The 24,916-nt window shown below is 47.8% G+C and overlaps 2 protein-coding genes across 7 annotated transcripts in view; both read left to right on the forward strand.

Moving 5' to 3' along the window:
* The window catches only part of LOC134022563 (spectrin beta chain, non-erythrocytic 1), a 62,715-nt gene extending 47,691 nt beyond the window's left edge, over positions 1–15,024 (forward strand). For 2 of the 3 annotated variants that reach the window (XM_062464167.1, XM_062464165.1), the window contains 21 exons: positions 23–779; positions 967–1,169; positions 1,332–1,422; positions 1,543–1,689; positions 1,933–2,196; positions 3,180–3,404; positions 3,909–3,998; positions 4,147–4,425; positions 4,880–5,010; positions 5,164–5,368; positions 5,726–6,100; positions 6,222–6,466; positions 7,923–8,061; positions 8,256–8,340; positions 8,552–8,748; positions 9,087–9,184; positions 9,497–9,554; positions 13,340–13,539; positions 13,635–13,808; positions 13,921–13,963; positions 14,106–15,024. In XM_062464167.1, coding sequence (XP_062320151.1) covers positions 23–779; positions 967–1,169; positions 1,332–1,422; positions 1,543–1,689; positions 1,933–2,196; positions 3,180–3,404; positions 3,909–3,998; positions 4,147–4,425; positions 4,880–5,010; positions 5,164–5,368; positions 5,726–6,100; positions 6,222–6,466; positions 7,923–8,061; positions 8,256–8,340; positions 8,552–8,748; positions 9,087–9,184; positions 9,497–9,554; positions 13,340–13,539; positions 13,635–13,808; positions 13,921–13,963; positions 14,106–14,309 — 4,210 coding nt within the window. In that variant the 3' untranslated portion in view covers positions 14,310–15,024. The remainder of the gene's footprint in view (positions 1–22; positions 780–966; positions 1,170–1,331; positions 1,423–1,542; positions 1,690–1,932; positions 2,197–3,179; positions 3,405–3,908; positions 3,999–4,146; positions 4,426–4,879; positions 5,011–5,163; positions 5,369–5,725; positions 6,101–6,221; positions 6,467–7,922; positions 8,062–8,255; positions 8,341–8,551; positions 8,749–9,086; positions 9,185–9,496; positions 9,555–13,339; positions 13,540–13,634; positions 13,809–13,920; positions 13,964–14,105) is intronic. The other variant, XM_062464166.1, reaches the window with a different exon arrangement.
* Positions 15,025–17,031: 2,007 nt separating this feature from the next.
* LOC134022564 (echinoderm microtubule-associated protein-like 6) overlaps positions 17,032–24,916 on the forward strand; it is a 42,486-nt gene continuing 34,601 nt past the window's right edge. For all 4 annotated transcript variants that reach the window (XM_062464168.1, XM_062464170.1, XM_062464169.1 and 1 more), the window contains exon 1: positions 17,032–18,274. In XM_062464168.1, coding sequence (XP_062320152.1) covers positions 18,078–18,274 — 197 coding nt within the window. In that variant the 5' untranslated portion in view covers positions 17,032–18,077. The remainder of the gene's footprint in view (positions 18,275–24,916) is intronic.

The raw sequence follows: 24,916 nt of genomic DNA on the forward strand, positions 1-24,916 counted from the left end.
AAGGTACTTTGGTTCTGCCCAGGTGGAGCCAATTCAGAGACCTGGTGGACCTAAAGAAGGACTCCTTGAACTCCGCTCTGGGCGTGCAGAACTACCACCTGGAGTGCAACGAAACAAAGTCCTGGATCCGCGAGAAGACCAAGGTCATCGAGTCCACCCAGGAGCTGGGCAACGACCTGGCGGGCGTCATGGCTCTGCAGCGCAAGCTCACCGGCATGGAGCGCGACCTGGCCGCCATCGAGGACAAGCTGGGCGACCTGGGAAAGGAGGCGGAGCGCCTGGCCGCCGAGCACCCCGACCAGGCCCAGGGCATCATGGGAAGGCTGGGCGAGTGCACGGGCGTGTGGGACGAGATGAAGGGCACGCTGAAGAACCGTGAGGAGTCTCTGGGTGAAGCCAGCAAGCTGCAGCAGTTCCTGCGCGAGCTGGACGACTTCCAGTCCTGGCTGTCGCGCACCCAGACGGCCATCGCCTCTGAGGACATGCCCAACACCCTCACCGAAGCTGAGAAGCTGCTGGCTCAGCACGAGGGCATCAAGAACGAGATCCGGAACTACGAGGAGGACTACCAGAAGATGCGGGACATGGGGGAGATGGTGACGCAGGGCCAGACGGACGCCCAGTACATGTTCCTCCGTCAGAGGCTGCAGGCGCTGGACACGGGCTGGAACGAGCTGCACAAGATGTGGGAGAACCGGCAGAACCTGCTGTCCCAGTCCCACGCCTACCAGATGTTCCTCCGGGACACCAAACAGGTTGAGGCCTTCCTCAACAACCAGGTACGTGCTGCTGTCAGGCAGTGTGCTCTGTAGACGGGGGGTGGTGGACGCTGTAGCTCCGATCGACCATGAAGGATTATCTGACTCCTCCCACCCTCCCCTGCTCCCTCCATTCACACTCCCGACCTGTTTTTCCCCCTGCCACTCTATCCTCTCTCCTTTCTCTCTCCGTCCCTCCGTCTCCCAGGAATACGTCCTGGCCCACACAGAGATGCCCACCACCCTGGAGGGGGCGGAGGGGGCCATCAAGAAGCAGGAGGACTTCATGACCACCATGGACGCCAACGAGGAGAAGATCAACGCCGTGGTGGACACGGGCCGCCGGCTGGTGGGCGACGGCAACGTCAACGCCGAGCGCGTCCAGGAGAAGGTGGACTCCATCGATAAGAGGTGCAGAACCAGGGGTGGACTAGGAAACACTGCAGTGACTCGTATCACGTCTCGCAAGTAGCAGGGAGAACTGCTGGAGTGATATTGGATCTTGAGACTTGTGGTGTAGTGTTAGCCTCACGGGGCTTAATTAACTTAATGTGTGTGTGTGTGTGTGCGCAGGCATAAGAAGAACCGCGAGGCAGCCAGTGAGCTGCTGACGAAACTGAAGGACAACAGAGACCTGCAGAAGTTCCTCCAGGACTGTCAGGAGGTCAGACACAAGCGCCACACACACCCCATACATGCAACATTCATACTTCAAATCAGATTTGTTCGTGTGCCTTTTGCTTGTGTACATATACCCCTATTGATGTCTCCTGTGTGTGTGTAGCTGTCCCTGTGGATCAACGAGAAGATGCTGACAGCCCAGGACATGTCTTACGACGAGGCCCGGAACCTCCACAGCAAGTGGCTCAAACACCAGGCCTTCATGGCTGAACTGCAGTCCAACAAGGAGTGGCTGGACAAGATCGAGAAGGTCAGTCCGAGGGAGGGATGGGGAGGTGGACGAGTAGAGGGGAGACGGGGAAGGAGGGATGGATGGAGGGAGATGGGTAGAGGGGAATGGATAAACAAATCGAGGACAGACCAAAGTACCACACTACACAGAGGAGAATGTGTGTTGTTGTAGATGATGGATAACGGTGTGCCACTGACTGGAGACCTGTTGTAATAACCGCTCAGCCATGGTGACCTTTGACCTCTCCTCCTCCAATCCCAGGACGGGCAACAGCTGATGACAGAGAAGCCGGAGACTGAGCCAATGGTGAAGGAGAAGCTGGCAGCGCTCCAGAAGATGTGGGAGGACCTTGAGTCGACCACCCAGACCAAGGCCAAGTGCTTGTTTGATGCCAACAAGGCGGAGCTTTTCACCCAAAGCTGCGCTGACCTGGACAAATGGCTGGTTGGCTTGGAAGGCCAGATCCAATCAGACGACTACGGCAAAGACCTGACCAGCGTCAACATCCTGCTGAAGAAACAGCAGGTACAGAACAGGCTGCCAGCAGTCAATAAGTCTGTCAAAATGAATTTGAACATCCCTACAGATAATAACATCCCTAGTCTAGAACATTCACTATCCCATTTCAGTATTGACACCATACTTCCCCCCTGAACAATATCTGCAAATAGGCCTTTGTAGTCTCAGTTTGACTTACTAGTTTCCCTTCCTCATAAAAAGCTTTTACTGTACATACAGCGATACCTGAAGAAACGTACAGGTCTGGTTTAGATATAGCCGTGGTGTAGCAGAAGAGCAGACTAGTGTAGCGCTGGCTCAGTCTATGTAGATTCTTCATTCAGACAGTACCAGCCAGGGGAGTTCTTGCGAGCAGACCCACCAGACATTATATAACAGCCTATGGAGCCTGGAGGACTAATACACACACGCATGCGTACACTAACATACTTATGCAATCTCTCCCTCGCCTTGATGTGTAAAAGAGCGAGCTCGTGCCTGGGAGATGAATTCACGCTGTGTGTGTTGCAGTGTGTGTGTTCCAGTTTGTGTGTGTGTGTGTGTGTGTGTGTGTGAAACTCACAGCGCGAGTGTGATGGAGTGAAACGACAAGGGCTGCTGAAGTCTCCAGGAGTATACATGGTGTTCAACAATGAGATCATACAGCAGATCAAACAGCCACTGCTGTAGTGAAACTGAAACCCACGTTGTGTGGGTGGGTGTGTGCGCGCATCATTACAGCAGTGAGCTAGATAAGGGAAGAGAGAGAAAGAGAGGGAGGTAGTACCACTGGCGCACAGATCCAAAAGAGAGAGAGAGAGAGTGGAAGAGGAAGAGAGAATTACGTGACGCCTCAGTTTCTTTAGCCTGAGCTAAAGAGAGCATGCTACACTGTAGCTCTGTCTCTGCTCTTCTTATCCTTCCTGTTCCCTTTCTTCCGGCCTGATTCCGGTCCCGGACTGGCCTCTGTCCTGGCTTGACCCTGTGCCCCCCGTGTTCCCTTCCTCCAGATGCTGGAGAGCCAGGTGGAGGTGCGTCAGAGGGAGGTGCAGGAGCTGCAGGGCCAGGCGCAGGCCCTGAGCCAGGAGGGGAAGGACTCGGACGAGGTGGACGGCCAGAGACGCACGGTGGAGAAGAAGTTCCAGGAGCTGCAGGACCCCATCATGAAGAGGAGGGATAACCTGATGGCGTCCCGAGAGATCCACCAGTTCAACAGGGACTTGGAAGATGAAATAGTACGTTGTTGATTTCCTCTTCTGTGTTTTATATCTGCGTTTTATTTTGTGTTTGCCAGTATGTAAGAACAATAGCTTCTTGGGTAATGTAAGTATTTGTTATATTTATGCAAATCAGAATTAAGACTATTATTTTAGAAAGTCTAATCCTCTAATCCTCTCTGGAAAGCTTGTGTTTAAAAAAAATAAGAAGCCAGCCTTATGGCCATGTTGTAGCTCTGAACACTCTGTAGCGAGTTGTTTTCTGATCTCTAGAGAGATCAGACGTTATTCTATTTTCACTTCAGTTTGTTTGTCTCCTCCTCTGAGACTGGTGCTTGTGCCACATCTGATAGAAGGTTTAGGCCCGAGGCTAATAAGATAAGACTTCCTGAGGGACTCAGGAAGTCTTAGGACTGAACTCAATTAGCTGGAAACTTTTTGTTTAAATTGCAGTGCTATCTTCAGTTACGCATCATCGCTCAATACTAAATCGCTCCGTGTCTGTGTGTGTGTTCTTCCTAGCTGTGGGTGGAGGAGAGGATGGCTCTGGCTACGTCCACAGACCACGGGAACAACCTGCAGACCGTCCAGCTCCTCATCAAGAAGAACCAGGTGAGAAAGACATCTACCCATCTACCACGTCCCAACTTTCAAAACGGTCTCACTCTCTGCACAGCATAATGGGCCTAAACGTCTTCATCCCGGCTGAAACATTGACCCCTTGACCCCCCATCCCCCCCCCCCCCCACGTCCTCTCCAGACCCTCCAGAAGGAGATCCAGGGCCACCAGCCGCGCTACGACGACATCTTCGAGCGCAGCCAGCAGGTCCTGCGCGCCGACAGCCCCAACACCGACCTGATCCGCCAGCGCCTGGACGACCTGCAGCGCCTGTGGGCCCAGATGAAGGCGGAGACGGAGAATCGCCACGGGCGCCTGGAGGAGGCCCACAAGGCCCAGCAGTACTACTTTGACGCTGCCGAGGCCGAGGCCTGGATGAGTGAGCAGGAGCTGTACATGATGTCGGAGGAGAAGGCCAAGGTGAGGGGGGGGGAACCTTGGAAGGTCAGAATGGAGGGGGAAGGGGGCCAAGGGCCGGCTATGTGTGAGTTTAGTTTGAGGTTTTTGGATGGCGAGGGTAACAGGACGCCAGCCTGACTTGATGCCAGCGAAGGCCTTGACAGGAAGTGGGTGGCGGAGGAATCGTGGGTGCTATTTAGTCCTGATCTGCTGGACAGAGGATGTTGTCGGTGGACGAGAGCTATAGATAGAAGTGGGAGGTCTAACAGTTTGTGGTACTTAACTCGTAAACCTATGTCATCCTTGTAATTTGGGTTACATTTTCCTTTTAGTGGCTTGTTACGCGTGCTGCATGTTCCTGTTTCACTTCTGTGTTTGACAGTTGTTCCTCTACTGACCTCAATGACTCTCTACAGTAACCTTGTACAGTAGGTAGACTGCCTGTTTCTCACGTTTTCCCTCCTTCCCTCCGCAGGATGAACAGAGCTCCGTGGCCATGCTGAAGAAGCACCAGATCCTGGAGCAGGCGGTGGAGGACTATGCAGAGACTGTGCACCAGCTCTCCCAGACCAGCAGGGGCCTGGTGGCCGCAGAGCACCCCGAGAGGTGAGAGGTCAGGGGTGAGGGGCCAGCCGTAGCTCTCCAGGCGCCTACCAGGGGGATGAGTCGGAGGGACCCGGGTCAGTGTTGGGTCGGTCAGGAATAAGAGCTTTTCTAACTCGTCTTGTCCTTTTTCTCCTCCGCCTCGCTCCTCTCCAGCGAGCGTATCGGCATGCGCCAGTCCCAGGTGGACAAGCTGTATGCCGGCCTGAAGGACCTGTCAGAGGAGAGGCGGGGCAAGTTGGACGAGAGGCTCCGCCTCTTTCAGCTCAACAGGGAGGTGGATGATCTGGAGCAGTGGATCGCCGAGCGCGAGGTTGTGGCCGGGTCGCACGAGCTGGGGCAGGACTATGAACACGTCACGGTACGCCAAACCACCAACCTCAGAGTTTAGCTAGGAAGTGACAGCAACAGGCCACGCTTTCTATTAAAGAGTGTGTTTGGAATTTTACTGCTTTATTGGATAGATCGAGACAGTATAGCGATAGACGGGAAAGGCATGGACAATGATAGAATGACATGCAGGAAAAATCCAGACCGGAATTGAACCCGGACACCTGCTATAAGGCTTCAGCAAATACGCTGTATGGTACACGCTTTAGCCAACAGGTCACATTTTGAAGCCAGGTTCTCCTGTTTAACATTTTAGTTTGAATGATAGTAAAAGAAGCACGCTATAGGAGGTCTTTGTGACACCTGTGCCCCTGACTGTGTTGCCCAGATGCTGCAGGAGCGTTTCCGGGAGTTCGCCCGCGACACGGGCAACATCGGCCAGGAGCGCGTGGACGCCGTCAACCAGCTGGCCGACGAGCTCATCAACTCGGGCCACGCCGACGCCGCCACCATCGCCGAGTGGAAGGACGGGCTGAACGAGGCGTGGGCGGACCTGCTCGAGCTGATCGACACGCGCACGCAGATCCTCGCCGCCTCCTTCGAGCTGCACAAGTTCTACCACGACGCCAAGGAGATCCTCAACCGCATCCTGGACAAACACAAGAAGCTTCCGGAAGAGCTGGGCCGGGACCAGAACACGGTGGAGACCCTGCAGAGGATGCACACCACCTTCGAGCACGACATCCAGGCCTTGGGCACCCAGGTACAGAAACACACTAAACTACACTGGAGTGACCTTTAAACCCTCCTGCTAGATCACAAAAGAAATCTGTTTCTCTAACCACTAAGCTATCCCCTCTGACGAACACCCGTGTTTCTCCCAGGTGCGCACGCTGCAGGAGGACGCCGTGCGTCTGCAGTCGGCCTACGCCGGGGACAAGGCCGACGACATCCAGAAGCGCGAGGGGGAGGTGCTGGAGGCGTGGCGCGTCCTGCTGGAGGCCTGCGATGGCCGCCGCGTCAAGCTGCTGGACACGGGAGACAAGTTCCGCTTCTTCAGCATGGTCCGAGACCTCATGCTGTGGATGGAGGACGTCATCCGCCTCATCGAGGCCCAGGAGAAACCCAGGTGGGAGGGTGGGTGGGTGGGTGGGTGGGTGGGTGGGTGGGTGGGAGGGTGGGTGGGAGGGAGGGAGGGATAAATTAAGTGAGTAAAGAACTGATTGAATGACAAACGAAGGATGGATGGATGAGTTTAGTACTGAATGATAAGGTCAAACTCCAAAGCTGCCATACAGTGGAGATGTAAAGGCTTAGATCGGAGGTATTTCCAGCATACAGACACAAATCAACTTGCGAGTTTTACAAGCTTCAGCATTGATTAATCTTATGAGATTATATGTTTTAGATGTTTCAGATGAAAAATCGTGTAGTTAAGGTAGATTATTCTGCTACAAGCGTACTCATTGTACAGTAAACTGTCACTGTTGACCCCTCCCCATCCACAACAAAGGCTGGCCAGGTGAGAGTAATCTGCATAGTCTTCTTCTAAGCAGCTTTGGTCAACACTCTCCAGTTTATCCACTCACACACTTCTCCACTGGGATTTACCTACGTAATCCCCAATGTTCCAAACCTTTGTTGCGATTCACAAAGTTATCCCTGATAAAGACTCACGTTAACAACCTTCCACGATGGCACACACACATCCACACACAAACACCCACACACACACACATCAACCCCCACACAGATAACATGGTGTTGATGTGATTCCGGAGGCGTGGTTTCTCTATACTGAGGTGCTTGTTTGGCAGATGGTCTGAGAGTGCCGACACCCATGGTGCCTCCTTTTATATAGACTGGGAAGCTGTTGGAGAAAACAATAGGCTCTCAAAGCCGTTTGTGGTTTCCTGCAGAGGGGTAGAGAGAGAGAGGGGTAGAGAGAGAGAGGGGTAGAGAGAGAGAGAGGGGTACAGAGAGAGAGAGGGGTACAGAGAGAGAGGGGTAGAGAGTGAGAGGTAGAGAGAGAATGTCATTGAGAGAGAGGCAGCAGCACACCAAGCTTCTGTCTCAGTCTGAATTGAGTGGTAATTGGGATAATCACCAGGGTGGACGAGCCCTGGGTCACACTAGCCTGAGTGCAATCATGCTCACCATGGCAACAGGACATAAAGTTTGTGAGGGAAGGAGAGGCAGAAAGATGAGGCGAGAGAGGGAGGGCGATTTGAGTTCAGTCAGCAATTGTATTGCTGTTTTTCGGGCTGTCCTGTGTGGAGCAGCCTTCAAGCAGATAATGGACCATAATGGATCTGGAACTCAAACACCTCAGTCTGCAACACCTCCCTAAAAGCCCCCAATGAAACCAACACCTCTCCGTGTAGTGATCACAGGAAACAAGTCAGGTGTGGGTATCTGTTCCTGGGTGTGTGGCTGCAGAATTGGCTGCAGAATTGTATTAGACACCTACTCCTTGCAGTTATGTCCACTAACTCGTGTCTTGTGGGGTTTTCCTTGTCCACGCTCCGCGCTGAATGACTGTACGATGCAGTAGGTGAGACTAGCTTGTTCTTGTTGTTGTTTAGGGATGTGTCGTCCGTGGAGCTGCTGATGAACAACCACCAGGGCATCAAGGCAGAGATTGATGCCCGCAACGACAGCTTCACCACCTGCATCGAGCTGGGCAAGGCCCTGCTAGCACGGAAACACTACGCATCAGAAGAGGTGGGGCTCATGGGGAGAAGCTATTCTCTCATTATTGTTTCTCTCTCTCTCCGCTCCCCTCCCACTCTCTCTCTTTCTCCACCTCTCCTTCTCAGTCTCTCCCTCTGTCTCTCTCCATCTCTTTACCTCTCTTTCTATCTCTGCGTCTCTGTCTGTCAGTTCTCTCCCTCAAAGTGTTTTGGTTCCTGTTTCAGATCAAAGAAAAGTTGCTCCAGCTGACGGATAAAAGGAAAGACATGATTGACAAGTGGGAGGACAGATGGGAGTGGCTTAGATTGGGTGAGTGGCCAATGTTTAAAAATGGGCTTATAATGTGTACCTGTTATGGAGATTCTTTGCCAGAGTTGGTGTACAATGTCGTTATGAGCTTGTGTGTGTGTGTGTGTGTGCGTGCCTGTGCGTGTGTGTGTGTGTGTCTCTGTGTGTGTGTGTCTCTGTGTGTGTGTGTCTCTGTGTGTGTGCGTGCCTGTGCGCGTGTGTGTGTCTCCAGTTCTGGAGGTGCACCAGTTCTCGCGGGACGCAGGCGTAGCGGAGGCGTGGCTGCTGGGCCAGGAGCCCTACCTGTCCAGCAGGGAGATGGGCATGAACGTGGACGATGTGGAGAAGCTCATCAAGAGACACGAGGCCTTCGAGAAGTCCGCCGCCACCTGGGAGGAGCGCTTCTCCGCCCTGGAGCGACTGACCACGGTGAGGGAGGGAGGGAGGGAGGGAGATTCTAGGTTTTAGGTTTACTAACTCGACCAGATGTTTGGGCTTGTCATGACGTTTACATAAGGAGAGTTCATAAAGTGTGCTGATGGATAATATAATATAAAACTGACCACTACCGCCTATGACATGGATATCAACTATTAAACATCAGTGTGGGCCACCTTACGTGTGTGTGTGTGTGTGTGTGTGTGTGTGTGTGTGTGTGTGTGTGTGTGTGTGTGTGTGTGTGTGTGTGTGTGTGTGTGTGTGTGTGTGTGTGTGTGTGTGTGTGTGTGTGTGTGTGTGTGTGTGTGTGTGTGTGTGTGTACTCTCAGATGGAGCTACTGGAAGTAAGAAGAATGCAAGAGGAAGAAGAGAAGAAGAGGCAGCCCCCACCTGCAGAGGCCTCTGACGCAGCCTCGACACAGCAGAGGTCAGCTGCGTGTGTGTGTGTGTGTGCTCCAATAGAATGTGTTAGGTCAGCACCATGTTGTTCCCAGCATATGACCGGGCCCTAGGCTGGGACTAACCACACGTTCACCAGGTTTAAACCCTTGACCACAACGCTGAAACCTGAAATATCTCATCCAAGGTCCTTATTTGTCTTCCCACTTTGCTGTTTGTTAAATTCAACACATCTGAGAGACTAGATTGCAGTTGTTGGGACAGTTGGGACCTAATTGTTTTCCCTGTGTGTGTGTGTGTGTGTGTGTGTGTGTGTGTGTGTGTGTGTGTGTGTGTCCAGCAGGGAGGGCGAGCAGGTGTCTCAGAACGGGCTGCCGTCAGACCAGGACTCTCCCCGGGTTAGTTACCGCTCCCCAGCCTACCAAAAGTACAGCAGCAGCTTTCAGAGCCGTCGGCCAGGCGGCGAGAAGGCCGACCGAACCGAACCTTGACCCCACCCCCCCTTCTTTTGACCATGACCCTTAACCTTTCCACAAACACATACAGGGCGAGGACTGATATTCCATGTCTACAGTCCCCCCTCCCAACTGTTTTAACGGTTGATACAGTTATTATAGCCTACACACCAAACCGTTATTCATCCTATTTATCCGTATTGTATTCCTGTTACACCAAACACTGTAATACCGTTATATTTCTTTTTTTTATATATATATATATATAATTATTTAATTATTAATGCAATGTGTTTTAAATGGAAATTAGCTTTGCTGATTGCAGTTGCTCTATAATAGCTCTTCTTATCCAGTTACAGTACTTTAGTTTCCTGTAAGTGTTGCTGTACTAAAAGTACAGTGGGTGATTGTGAGTGACAGGGTATGAGGATAGGGTGTGTTTGTAGTCATGTAACTTAACTCATTACGCTTCAGCACCTTCGTGTGGCCTACCTAGAACAGATGAGTTTGTGTTGACAGGGCCAACTGAACAAAGCCTTTGTTGGGGCAATGGGGCTTAATAGGGAGTGGACAGGCTCTCCTTAAACAGGCTCTGGCAGAACAGGCAGCGAAAATCTTTTTTGAAATGTCAAAATGCTTATCCAAACAACGTCACTCGCGGCACTGCACTCTGCTGGATTATAAAAAGGACACCTGCAAAATATTGGCATTCTGCTGGAACTAAGCAGGAAATGGTTACTGCCTGCGGTCTGGATAGCTGCAGCCAGATACTGCACTGTTAGCTGGTTGGGTTAGCGGGATAAGTTAGCTGGTCGTTAGCTTGTTAAGTTAGCTGATTAAGTTAGTTTATTGAGTTAACTAGTTAAGTTAGTCCAAAACAGAACGATAAAGAAGTTACAGTTGTATTCCATCACAATGATGCAGTTAACAAGTTTAAAGACCAAAAGGCATTTCAGATGATGTACTTTAAATTCCAGAATCTCTGCTTCGCATTGAGTTTAGGGATCACAGTTATGTTAGCTAGAATATCACCATACTGTCTGAAAGTCATAAAAAAGGGAACATTTTCTTCACCTCATGATTTGATAGTGTGTGAATGTGGAAACGAGTGTATGTTATATCTAAAGAAACCATCAATCCTGGATCCCCTTACAAGACGCACACACATTATACACACACTCGCATATCATTCTCTTCTTCGCCTTTGAGTGCATCTATATTTCTGTAAACCAGCTCTACTTCCAACACTGTCATCTTTAGCTTCCCTTCTTCTCCTTTTCCCCCTCTTTCCCCTCTCTCTCCTCCCCCTCTCTCCCTGTTTTTCTTTCTGTTTTCACCCCATCTTCCTTCCCCTCTCTCTCCTCCCCCTCTCTCCCTGTTTTTCTTTCTGTTTTCACCCCATCTTCCTTCCCCTCTCTCTCCTCCCCCTCTCTCCCTGTTTTTCTTTCTGTTTTCACCCCATCTTCCTTCCCCTCTCCTCCCCCTCTCTCCCTGTTTTTCTTTCTGTTTTCACCCCATCTTCCTTCCCCTCTCTCTCCTCCCCCTCTCTCCCTGTTTTTCTTTCTGTTTTCACCCCATCTTCCTTCCCCTCTCTCTCCTCCCCCTCTCTCCCTGTTTTTCTTTCTGTTTTCACCCCATCTTCCTTCCCCTCTCAGCTCGACACTCCTTTCATCCTCTCTCCCCTGATGATGTTTCTCCTTGTTTACGTTATCCTATACAAACTCACCCTGTGGAACCTGAATAGCTGACAGCACCAACACATCCACCTCTTCGCTGTTGCTTCCTTCAAAGCACCATTAAAGATCCATCTCCAGATTCTCAACTGATCCCGATCTTTAAATTAATCCCAGACGATCAAATCAGACCGTCCAAATTTAAAGAGCGCGTAGATTATTATTTCATAATCAGATTTCGTAACAAAATGAAGAGATATGTAAACTAGAGATCTATACCCAGATATCACTCCATTCCATCTCTCCTTCATTCCTCATACACAGACCTATAACATGATGTACCATGATGTACCATTACACGCGTGTATGGTACGTTATCATTCCATAGTTAGTGTATGATCATACCATTCCACTAGCAGGGGATGGGGACATGATGACTAGTCATCACACTTCACCAACCACATCACTTTGTGTGAAGGGTTTTGGGTTGGCAAAGTACAGTTTGATAGAGTATGAGTGTGTACTGTGTGTGTCTGTCAGTAATGGTGTAAAACGGATTCCTTTCGACCATGGAGTCACATCTGTTTCACCTCCTTTCCTTAGATCTTCAGCAGCATTCTCCATGTCATCCATGTGTACCATTGTATTTTCATTTCCTCCCCATGGGTCTGTTGCATGTTAGCCAACCTTTCGACCATTCAAGCATCCCCTCCCCCACTAACACACATTTCCCCCCAATAAAGCCCATGCCAGAATCAATCACTCCTCATGTATGTGCCAGTTCTGTTGTCCCTGTGTCGTCCACCCTAACCATCCTGGGGCTGCCCAGACGTCCTTTCTTGGTATTGTTATTGTTTTGCATGTCATCATTATCAGCATGTTCATATTTACCTTTCAGTCACCATTGTTTTCTTCTCAATGCTGGGGTTAAAGGTATCGATATATTTAAACATACAGATTTTGAATAAGGTGTGTTATGTTGTATACAACTCCAGTTTTATGCAACTGTAGTGATTTATGGATATAAATGTTCAAATGCTGATACAATTCAGTTAAAAGTCGAAACCGCAATATAAATAGGTTGGATTTATAACTTTCCTGTAATGCCAATTAAGATGATACACTGAATCGAAAATTCACCTTCAGCATAAAGGTATTGAGTGATACTAGTTCCCAAGACACATTTCAAAACCTGAACTGGAAACAGTTCTGAGTGCCCAGGATTGTTCCAGCCTATGGCAAGATCTCATTTAAAGCATCCAGGATTGGTCCAGCACCTGGCAAGCACTCAGTAAAACCATCCACGATTGGTCCAACCTCGAAGAGCTCAGCGCTGGGTAATAAGTGACAGATTGGAGTGGGTGTGGTGTGAAAATATCTTTGAATAACCGGCCAATCGCATCCCCCCCCCCTCTCACTTAATAGAACTCAATATCAATAATGATTTCAAGCAATTTCTGGTTAATTGTTTGTGATTTTTGTTTTAAGCCTCCCTTCCCACTCGCTGGCATTCTGTTGGTCTCTCTTCTTGTGGACGTGGTTGTGTGGTGGAGTGGAGATGTGCATGTCCTGACCTGTGCATGTGTTTGAGACGCTCTGTGTTCTCTTGTGTTCTGATCTCACGTCTCGCTCTAATCAGTACAACACAATCACAGCTCAGCCGACGCCCTGCGTCCTTACAGCTGCAACTGTTAAACAGAAAACGATTTTAACACTTTGAGGCTGATGTAAGGGCATTGCTTAGAGTCGTACAGATTGATATTATTAGGGGTTCCTGTGGTATTTGGGCCAACCATGTCAGGTTAGTTTCTGGTTCAGTGCAGGCTTTATGATCATGTCTCATCTGCATCCTCATGGAGATTCTGTAGGTATTTGAGGGAATGTTGAGCTATTAAAGAATGTTTCTACACAGCCTCTGTTCCTGCTCTGCATGCAGCCTCTCACCTCTGATTTCCTGCTTCTGTGTGTGTGCGTGAGAATAAGAAACGTGTGTGAGAGTGTGCATGTTGTCCCCGGCCTCCTAGCATCCATTTAACTCGTGTCTCTTTGTCTCAGGATAACGGAGAAGGAAGTGACATCGTTAACGGCGTGGCAGAACCCAGTCCTGGGGGGTCTCCCAGCGCCAGCCGCAAGGGCAAGGCCAGTCAGGCTGCCACTCTGCCTGCCAAGACCCAGGACTCCACCCCCTCGCAGATGGAGGGCTTCCTCCACCGCAAACACGAGTGGGAGGGGCATAACAAGAAGGCCTCCAGCAGGTAGGGACACACACACAAATAGTAGAGAAATGGATCCAAACTTTCTCTTGCTCTTTTGGTAGAAATATGGCTCACCCACTCCATCTTGTCTGCAGGTCCTGGCACAATGTGTACTGTGTGATCAACAGCCATGAGATGGGCTTCTACAAGGACAGCAGGAGTGCCAGTCAGGGCATCCCCTACCACAGCGAGGTGCCCATCAGCCTCAAAGACGCTGTGTGCGAGGTTGCCCTTGACTACAAGAAGAAGAAGCACGTGTTCAAGCTCAAGTGAGCCGTAGGGCGGGATGGGGCGGAGTCAGGACACGGCCGCTTGTTATCTGTTGGCTGCCTGTTACCTGGTCAATGTCAACTAAACACACTTTTCTCCCTCTGTTTACAGAGTTACCGATGGGAATGAGTATCTCTTCCAAGCCAAAGATGATGTAAGTGGCATGTAAAATGTAGAATGCGTATAGTAAATGTGTTGTTTTTTTGCTCTTCATTTTTCTGCAATTCCACTGTACAGAGCGTGATGTGTGTGTGTGTGTGTGTGTGTATGTGTGTGTGTGTGTGTGCGCTTTTCAGGAGGAGATGAACTTGTGGATCCAGGCCATCTCCACCGCCGTCTCCTCTGATAGGTCAGAGGTCACTCCAAGCAGCCATAGCACCCCCGCCGCAAGCCGCGCCCAGACCTTACCCGCCTCGGTCGCCGTGGCAGCCGAGTCCAGCCCAGGCAAACGAGAGAAGGACAAGGAAAAACGCTTCAGCCTTTTCAGCAAAAAGAAGTAGACCGCCCCTCCCTCCCTCCCAATCCCAGCCTCCTCTCAGTGGGTGTGGGGTGAGGTGTGCTCCTGGAGGCTGATCTAGGGTCAGTTTGCTTTCTCCCCTGGGGATTTAGGTTAGGTTTAGGGGAAAGGCAAAGCTGGTCCTGGTTCAGTGTCTAAGGAGCCACTTTCCCCCAATTCACCCCAATACCCTTTCTCCTCTTCCGCATAAAGTGAGACTCCAGCATGCAAGCTCAGAGCCAAAACTCTACACTCTGTGCCTATTGACCCTCCAGCCCGGCTCAGAGCTCCAATATTGTATGCTGTTTATTTTCCTATTTTGAAGATATGGAACGGGGGGGAAAAAAACGAAAAATATACGAATGAAGGATATAAAAATGCAATGCTTTGGGCCGCTGCCAATGTCAACCATCCAGAAATCACGGGCGCGTAATAAGATACAGTATGAATTTCCCTAGCGCTGATTCTTTTTTTCTGACTCCTTCTTTCGCTCTCTCATCTCTGCTATCATCTTTTAGCTTTTGGCGTTTGTTTCTTTCTCCCGGTTCTCTTTGTTTTTGTAACTGTATACGTACTTTCTAGGGCCTGTCCTCAGTTTTGTGAGGCTGTCTTTGAGCGATGACTTGCATTCCTCGACGTGTGATAAACCAAGTCTGCGGTGCTTTGAACTGTATAACTTGTGTATTATAACAACTATTAAAAACCTGTGTTTAATTTCATTATTTACTAATAAGTCCTACAACCATTATAAGCTTCATTTCAATATAATTTCTTTCCTAAAACCTAATATGTACACTCAAATTTGAATGAAGTCAGGTTCTGTACTTGGGCTCATGAAATAACTAAGACCAGTAAGAATGTTTGATATCATGAAGAACTTTAACACAAGTTTTATTTCTGTAATTTTCTCAAAACATTATTCTGTCCTTGGCTTTTAAATTTTGTTATTCCCATGTATTTGAGTTGCATTGTAATGTATGTTTAAGATTTATTTAGTACAAAGTATAAAGATTAGACGTACTATAAACACTTTAAGCATTGTTGTTAAGTGGACAAGTGGAATCTAAAGCATTTACTGGGAAAAGTAATGTTGCAGAAAAATGGTTGCTTGCTTGTTGGCTTCTAGCACTGGCGTTATTCTCTGTTTTGCTACGTTCTCCGGCTATTTGATAAATGAATAGTGTGCATTCCTTTGTCACTGTAACAATTGTAATGAAATATTTCTTCATATTGCACAATCAACAATGCCACGATGGGAGTGGGTGGGAAAGCTAGTTTGCCATAGTGGAGGGTGGGGTGGGGGGGGGGTGTAGGGTATGTAGTTAATATGGACCAAGGTCACTTGATAGTTGGAACTGCACCTGTAGACTTTTACCCTCTCTGTTCAATATGTGCAAAAAGCCATTAAAATGCTTTTAAAATGACTTGCTGAATCTGCTGTATGTAATAGCTAGATCTTTAGTTCCAGATTTCCATGCTGAAATTCTATGTAATTTTATGCCAGTTCTCTTGTATATTCTCTCGTGTTTAGAACGAAGTACGGAGAGAGCGCTCGAGGAGCAACATGTTTGCGTTCGCATAACGTTCTACTTATCAAGATGGCAGTAACATTTGTATGCAATACGTTTTTGTGTCACCGGGGCGCGCCAGAGTACCATGGTTTGATGTCTTCCCATTCACCTTCTTATTATGCTTTTTACAATGACATAGAAATTAACAGACAGAGTACACTATCGTTTCTGACCATATATTTTTTTAGACCTGCGGTTATTTTTCAGGATTCCCTGTCTGACGTTCAATACCAGAGGAACCTGCAGACACACCAAGGTAAAGGCATAAATAGTGATACATGATGCACATGGGGCTGCTATAGTGAAGGTACTGTAAGACCCATGAGAGCTCTGGATGGATGGTCTGACAACTGTTGTCATAGATAACGTAAACACAGATCTAGAGCCTGGCTATAAAACTTGTGGGCTGTCAATGGACGTCATTATATAGAGGACTCGTTGCATGAGATGAAGAAGAGAAGTTAAATTTGGCGAACTGTATACTACAAAATAACTAAAGAGATTACGCTTTTGCTTATCCGACTACAGCACAGACTTGTAGGGGACCTTAGGGCAGGGCCTTTAGAAAGCCATGGTACACTGCACAAGATTTTCACATTATACTGCCCTGCGGCTTGCAAGGACGCCGGCTACAACATGCTCTGCTTGGCATGTAGCCTGTAAATATTCACATTTTGCATTCGATTCTTTATGGAAAGCCGGTTCATGAATACATCAATCAATGTTTAGATTGTAAATTGAAAAATCATACTCAATTTGAATTGCACGCAGTTCTGAACTAACAAGTTCCTTACTATTTATCTAAATCTAATGCTGATAGTTAAACCCCATTTTTCTACTTCAACCCACTCTTTCAAGTATTCAGCACCGTGGACAGCGTTTTCTAGGCGCTGTATAGCCCAATGGTACATTAGTGGACATGAGTGTTTTCCTTGAAAATAAATGACTTCAGTTTTAAGCTACACGAACAACGTAATGATCACTAATGCCATAAAACATCAATGCCCATAAACCCTTGCAGCTGGCCTTTCAACGTCGGCGGGGGGAGCACTGGTGGCATTATGTGCGTCGTGCATCATTATACCAGAGGAGGTATTCTGAAAAAAAATATTACGCTGAAATACTCGCCGGGAAAGTCTCCATTACGTTACTACATTAATATTGATACTCAATGAATAACACAGTGGCAGGACACGGCACAGCTTTTCAACGCCGTTTAGGACAGCGTGATAGGCTATCGAATGCCCTCAGCCCGCAGTGAAATGATGCCGTCGCTTACTGCCCAAAATCCGTACTTTCATCCGTCCGTCTGAGATGCGGGAGATGCTGTGGAGTCGCGCGGTGGTCTGGGACCGAATCTGGACGCCCGAAGATTGTTTTCCTCTCCACGGAAGTTAGCACAGAATTTGAATTTTTTTGGGCGTCTGCAAGCGAGTTTTTAGCTTCCGCGAAACAGCTGTAGTTGTCAGGAGCACGGCTGGTTTCTGTTCAGAATGATTCGCCGTGAAAATCCGTTATTCATTACAGTTCTTCGACTCTCGGATTGAATTCAGATTTGTGAAAGGGATACATACAGTTTGCATACTTCGGCTTATTTGCTACTTATTTATGGGATTTGTTATGTTTGGCTGTGTACTGTAGTTATTGTCTGGAAAACAGAGAAATTATGGCTGATGCTACGCTTGAGGATTAGTGAAAGGATTATATTTCAACAGCAGCCAAATCATCAACCAGTTGTGTTCATTTGCTGTCTGTTGATTTGGCATGTTCCACTTTGTCTCATTTAAAAGTAACCTATTTTGAACGACATTACATGCAATATCGGAGTAATATAACTATAGAAGAGACATTCAGTTGTTTAATAGTGAAAACATATAGTGGTCGGAAGGGTTCGATTAATCACCTACTGTGTTTGAGTAGGCAGCAGTTTAATCCAAACAAAACAATTTAGCAAAATTATGAATCCGGTAAGAATCATATCGCTTCCTTATTGTTGTTTATTCAAAATGCGATGTGCACATGCTGTTGTAGAAAACTGAAATTTAGATGTTGTCATAGATTTAGCTAATTATTTCACCAGTCTAGCTGTATTCTATTTGTGCAGTGCTTGTAAAACCAGCACACACTCATTCATGCAGTCGGCTGTTGCCCTGTAGTCTGATTCTGGGTGGAGTAATACTCCAAACAAGTTGTCTAATATCATGGCGGATCGGACTGCTCCTCGTTGCCAATTGAGATTAGAATGGATTTACGGGTACAGGGGACATCAATGCAGAAACAACCTGTATTATACGGCTGGCAAAGAGGTGGTGTACTTCGTGGCTGGAGTTGGCGTCGTGTACAACACCAGAGAGCACACGCAGAAGTTTTACTTGGGCCACAACGATGACATTATCAGGTAAGTTTCATCTTGGGGCACGGACGATGAGACTGTTGCTGTTGTAATTTTGTTTTCTCACAAATCAAACCTTAAAGGTATTCACACATTATAATGTATAGGCTATGCACAACGGTGACATTAAAATAATTCACAGAATATGATATTGTGTTCTAAACACTATGAGCTTTAAAACTAAAAATAACACTATGAGCTTTAAAACTAAAAGTTTAATCAGTCTGCAAGCTGTTGGTATAACATGCTATGACATGGCATCTATGTCTATAATTAACCCGTAATTTACATCAGATTCAAATGCAAAATTAAAATAGCCTAATATATCTCAGTTAGTCGTAGAAACATCCCAGAGATTTGGCACATTCTGTTGTTTCTCTACCGAATTCGCCCATTCTCTTATTTTTAACATTAGCCAGGTTAACTTCTGTCTTAAACAAGTAGACTTCCTATTATTAACATGCATTTTAATTTATATGGCCTGATTCCAGATATCCATCATTAAGGATCGAAGGTGTGCCCCACTTTAGAGCTCATTTAGATCATTTTAATGTCCCAAGCAGGTCTTACAAAGCACCTATAATCCCGTATTGATGCATGCTGTCTACTAAATTCAGTATATTTTCTAGAGGATGGAGCTGTTTTAATGCCTCTCTCCTGGAGCATCATTGCTCCAACTCAATGCCATTTCAGCACCGCCGAGTTGGACAGCTCCTTGTCATGGCAGTCAGCAGGCATGCTAATTCTAAACCATGTGGGTGGCTCTTTGAAATCGTTTTTTTTCCCCATGAGCTCAAAAGTTATTTTCCCGAGGGGTGCCTGGAAGAATAGGACCAGTAAAAAAGCAAACATGTATTTAGCTCTGTATGGTGCAAACTGGATCTTGTAAAGTGTTGTCGATAAATGGCACACCTTGAGGTAAATGCATATTGAAATACCTTATACTGCATTTTAGGCACAATTGAATGAACAGACTGTAACACTAATCCTGGAAGTGCATTATAAGTGGGATAATTTAGTGCCAAAAATCAGCATGCACACATACAGTTTTCAATTAAACTTTTTCTTTGCCCCTGATGATGGCCTGTGGTTTTGTGATTGTCACTGGCACAGAGGACTGCTTCTGAGTGCATCCTCTGTCTTGTTTTGGCTACAGTGTTTACGGAGGCCCTGTGGTTTCCTGACCAGTATGGCTGCTTCGCCATGGCAAACCAAGCTGATGGCCATGGCAACAAGCCAAACGTAAACACACTAATGATAAGCTCTGGTCTGTGTGCTGTCCTCTGTGATGCCAGGGGGGAATTAGTGTCAAGTCAAGGCTACCCACAATCAACCACCCTCAGATGATGAACAATTGTGCCTTGGCCTTGGTTCAGCAGGCTAACACAGTCTCTTTATGTGTGGGAAGCCTGAGTTTGAGTTTATAAAAGGAGGTTAGAGAAGTTTGTGGTGTAACCGAGAAGGTGTGATGATCCCACTCTCCTCACAAATGACCTTTCCTGAGATACCAAACAGCTAATGCTTTAGCTCACCTAGCTCACACGGTCATGATGTGCCACAGATGAGACCTGCGTTGGATGCTAGTTGCCTAGTTACATCGTCCCTTTACACACTATTGTTAGGGGAGCCAGTGTGTGAGCAATCCCAATCCATTACCATCTAGTTGAAAGGTTTGTATATATATGATAATATTATTATAATAATAATGCTCTCTGGCTGTCTGTGGCCGTCCTACAGTCATTCCTCCTGATTTCATCATTCTCTCCCTTTCAGGGAGAAGCTCTGTAATGCAGCAGTCAGAGTGATAAACTGAGGACGGTGAGATGTCTGGGCCGAAGAAGGCCTTTTTAGCCAGGCCCCATGCTGGGAAGCCATTACGATACGTAGTTATGCCTAACAGTAGTCTGTACTAGCAGGCTTTGTGTCTTGTCTCCTTCAGTTTGGTGTGTGTGTGTGTTTACAACCACCTGGTGCCTAAATGAGTGTGTCTGCATCTTCACAGTGTGTGTGTGTGTGTGAAGGAGAGAGAAAGAGAGAAGGCTTGTGTGCAAGCTTGCTGATGAGTGTCGTTGCCAGAGCAGGGGATCCTTGTAGGAATACCAATGATACTGTCAGTCTGCCGCACCATTCGGGATCCCTCGCATGCATGTAAACACACACACGCAAATCACAGCCCTATAAGGTGATTTCCATTTCCTATTTTAGCTCAATGAAATTATCTCCCCATGTATGGGGGCTCTGTTGTCTGTCTGTGCTGTCTCCTCTAATTGAAGTCGAGCTGGAGTCTGCGCAGCCCCGCCCCACCAGTGATTGGTTGTGCAGTCTCCAGTCTGCCCTGTCAATTTATGCTCGAGAGACTCCAGTCATCCCCGCCAGAGGGTTTGGAATTACTAAGACATTGACAGCCCGGACTGTGACTTTCTGTCGTGACTGAGGAAATACAAGCTGGTTGAGCTGTAATTTATTCTTCAGTGTTTTACTTTTGACTCCTGGCTCTGGCTGGCCCGGTCCCTGGCCCGGTTTCTGCCTGCTGGGCCTTCTTCCTCTCCTGTTCTGGTTCCGCTCTCCATCCTCCCTCTGCTGACCCACTTCCTGTCAGCACTGCAGGGCAGAATCCGACCCGGCTAGATACAGATATACGTATCTGTCAATGCAGACAACCAGTTAGCCAGGGAGGAACAACCAGGTCAGAACCAAACAGGTGTGGCAGTCAAACTGAGATTCACAAGTCACTTTCTCTCTCTCTCTCTCTCTCTCTCTCTCTCTCTCTCTCTCTCTCTCTCTCTCTCTCTCTCTCTCTCTCTCTCTCTCCCTCTCCCTCTCCCTCTCCCTCTCCCTCTCCCTCTCCCTCTCCCTCTCCCTCTCCCTCTCCGTCTCCGTCTCCGTCTGCTCCGTCTCCGTCTCCGTCTCCGTCTCCGTCTCCCTCTCCGTCTCCGTCTCCGTCTCAGTGTCTTTCTCTCACTATCCCATCTATCATTTTTTGTCACACACTTGATAGCACTCTGTCAGCCTGGTAGTCTTAAATCACTCACTTTCTCTCTCTCTCTCTCTGTCTCTCTCTGTCTCTCTCTCTCTCTCTTAAATCACACTCCAAATATGAACACTCGCTAACCAGCTCCACAGAGCTCACAACTGGAGCTCACAAACTGAATATAGGCCAACAGCCAGACACAGTCAGACACAGCCAGACACAGTCAGACCTCCTGCTCACATCTGCCCCGGAGCGCTAAATGCTACTGTCTCCTATCCTATTCTTGACCTTTGCATACATTAAAATAGCCAGACTAAACTGTTACATATATGCTTTGTCGAAAGGGAGACAGTATGAAGTCCCAACGTGTGTGTGTGTGTGTGAGTGTGTGTGTGTGGGGGGGGGGGGTAGAGACTCTCAGTGTGGTTTTCGTTAATCAGTGCTAATGACAGGATCAGAGGCTGCTGGGCCACTGCTCCCATGATGCACCATTAGCACCAGGCTGGAATCTAAGCTCCTCACACATCCGACCACTTCTGAGGAGGCTGTGACCTTTACGCCGGCTCCTCTGCCTTCAACAGGCACAGAGGGCCTGTTGAAGCGGGTTGCATGAGCGAATGAACCGGAATCAGCAGATAGTCTTCTGATGTGCTTCCCCCCCCCCCTTCAAGTACAATAAAAAAGGTGGTCTTTTTTCCAAGTATGAAAGTGGATTTTTAAGATGCACTGTCCCCTTCCAGACATGTGCATCCATATCATTATATCCTATGGGGGGTCAGATGGCTGAGCGGTTAGGGAATCGGGCTACCAATCATTGCTGGTTCGATTCCTGGCTGTGCAAAAATGACGTTGTGTCCCTGGGCAAGGCACTTCACCCTACTTGCCTCGGGGGAATGTCCCTGTACTTACTGTAAGTCGCTCTGGATAAGAGTGTCTGCTAAATTACTAAATGTAAATATCCTTTGTAGTTCAGCTCTCTCCATCAAGAGAACAGGCTATGCAGAGCTGATGAAGTAGAAGTTTATGTGGTCTTTGGAGATGTTAGACTGCCCAATGTGTACATGCTTGACAGAGGAAGCAGTTGCTGTTCCAAGCTCAAGGGTGTTTAGGAAATTTCTGTATCAGTCTGAAACTTAATAAGTCCACAGAGACTCCTAGAAAAAGGCCTTAGACAGTCCTTAATTGGTTGTCCTTAATTAAATTGATGGGATTTCATGAGTTAGTAAGATTGGTCAGAAGTCATACAGTATGCTAGTATTGTCTGGTTTTATTCAGACGTGAATTACATTATTTTTATTATTTCAAAAAACGGACCTTGCTTTACCTTGAAATAACTGTAACAAATGACTATAATGTAAACGTGCTCGCTCTCGAAACATCATAAGGAAGCTGTGATAATCCCGCAGGATGCATACTGTATGATACATAATCCCATATTTGAATGTATCTCCTGTACATGAACCCTCACTGGCACAGTGCGGTTCATTAAGATGATGACTAGGAAATGAGCTCTTAGTGTCCCACTGTTGCTTTGCCCTTGAGCAATGATTGTTCCCACCTCCTGCTGCTCCACACACGGACACACACGGACACACACACACGCTCACAACGTTTCTGTCACACCCACACACACTTGCAAACTGTACACACCAGCTTCTGCAGGCTATCCAGCCCTTCTAGAACGGTGTGAAGACATTTAGGAGGATCTGGTTTAAACCTGGTTTGAACATGAAGTATTTCTTCACAGATAATGACATAATACCTCACTTTTGGTGTCTTTATTTAGATGAATGTTTTCTGTGAGCGCCTGTAAAGATGAGTGATGCTTCATTTTGCTTTCACCCTGTCTGATGTGACAGGATAATAATCTGTCTGTAATTACAGAACTCCAAACGGCATTCAGTAAGATGGCTGGCTGACTGACTTTTGTTCTATTATTCATTGAAGACATTTCACTTTTACTGTTCAGAGGAATTGGGCTCATTACAGATTCATTGACACTATTACATTTCTTGGGATCTTTAGTTTTTTTCCGTAGAATACATATTGGGTCTGTCCATACTATAAGTGCATCACAGTAGCATTGTATTCCAGTATCATAATATGGAAACAACTCACCTGCATTGTGGTTTGTAAAGTATAGTCTTAGAGGCTTTCAGAGCAGAATTATCTCTGTATTTTTTGTCTAGTGATTCTCATAAGCCTGAAGGCAAACAGCTCCAGGTGGAGCGAAGAGATAGAACTACAGAATGTACCGAGACCAAAAATAAACAAAGCCACCATTCAATTCATCTAGCCTGTTTATTTCCCTCCCTCCCTCCTTCCTTCCCTCTTTCTGCCCTCCAACCCTGTTGAATCATTTATGAATTAGGTTATAGCTTCTTCTCACTGAGAAAACATTCTCTCTATCTCCCTCCCCCCTCTCTCTCTCTCTCTGTCTCTCTCTCTCTCTGTCTCTCTATCTCGGTGGAGTCCCTGTCTGCTATTTTTAGTTGCAGCATGTGCTGGTTCTGGTACCTGGGCTCCCTGGAATAGATGAGAGGAAGGAAGGAAGGAAGGAAGGAAGGGAGGGAGGAAGGAAGGAAGGAAGGGAGGAAGGAAGGAAGGAAGGAAGGAAGGAAGGGAGGAAGGAAGGAAGGAAGGGAGGAAGGGAGGAAGGAAGGAAGGAAGGGAGGAAGGAAGGAAGGAAGGAAGGAAGGGAGGGAGGAAGGAAGGAAGGAAGGAAGGAAGGGAGGGAGGGAGGGAGGAAGGAAGGAAGGAAGGAGAGGTTGAGAGGTGGATGACACTGTTGTTATCTTTTTTATTGTAGCAGATGTCAGTTTGTCCCGAGGACACAGTGATGGCCGGGGTCATAGCGACGAGTGACGGATGTGAGCAGGGATGGAGGGAGGCAGGGACGAGTGAGCAGGGATGGAGGGAGGCAGGGGACGGAGGGAGGCAGGGATGGAGGGAGGCAGGGATGGAGGGAGGCAGGGATGGAGGGAGGCAGGGATGGAGGGAGGCAGGGAGGCAGGGATGGAGGGAGGCAGGGATGGAGGGAGGCAGGGATGGAGGGAGGCAGGGATGCGAACAGAGGGATGTCACAGGGATTATCTTGGGAGCAATAATACGAGGTGGTCAGAGTCAGACGAGTTTAAAGTCAAATGTAGACGCTGGCTTGTTCAGGGAGAGATAGGGTTGGAGAGGCAGAGAGGGCGAAAGAGTCATACAGTATATGTGTCAGTAGTGGGAACTGGTCACAGGTACATAGGGGATCATCTGATCTTGACTTTCTTCCTGAGGACTGGAGGAGTCTTCTGTCTCCAGGAACAGGCAAAGCCTTTCTATCTCAATCTCAACAAGTGCAGATTTCAAAAACAAATGGTGGCGTCTGTGAATTAACCAAATCCATCATATCCTTTTTACAGCCCCAGTGAGTGATATGACCAGTGCAGTAATGGATTGGCCTCATTTACACTCTATACATCACCACCACCACCCCCCCCCCCAGACTGGGTGGTTAGACGTGATGGAAAATATCCTTTCAGTGGAGGAGAAGGAAGGGTTCTGTAGAGATGTTTCTGTGCTCGAACAGAGGGAAAAATCTGCAGTATTTTCACTACTGAGATGCCTTTCAGGACTCCAAGTGCCCTTTACATATGGGAATGTAATGCCATTTAGACTTTGTAATACAAACA

The sequence above is a fragment of the Osmerus eperlanus genome, chromosome 6 (genome assembly GCF_963692335.1).
Source record: "Osmerus eperlanus chromosome 6, fOsmEpe2.1, whole genome shotgun sequence".
Classification (NCBI taxonomy): Eukaryota; Metazoa; Chordata; class Actinopteri; order Osmeriformes; family Osmeridae; genus Osmerus; species Osmerus eperlanus.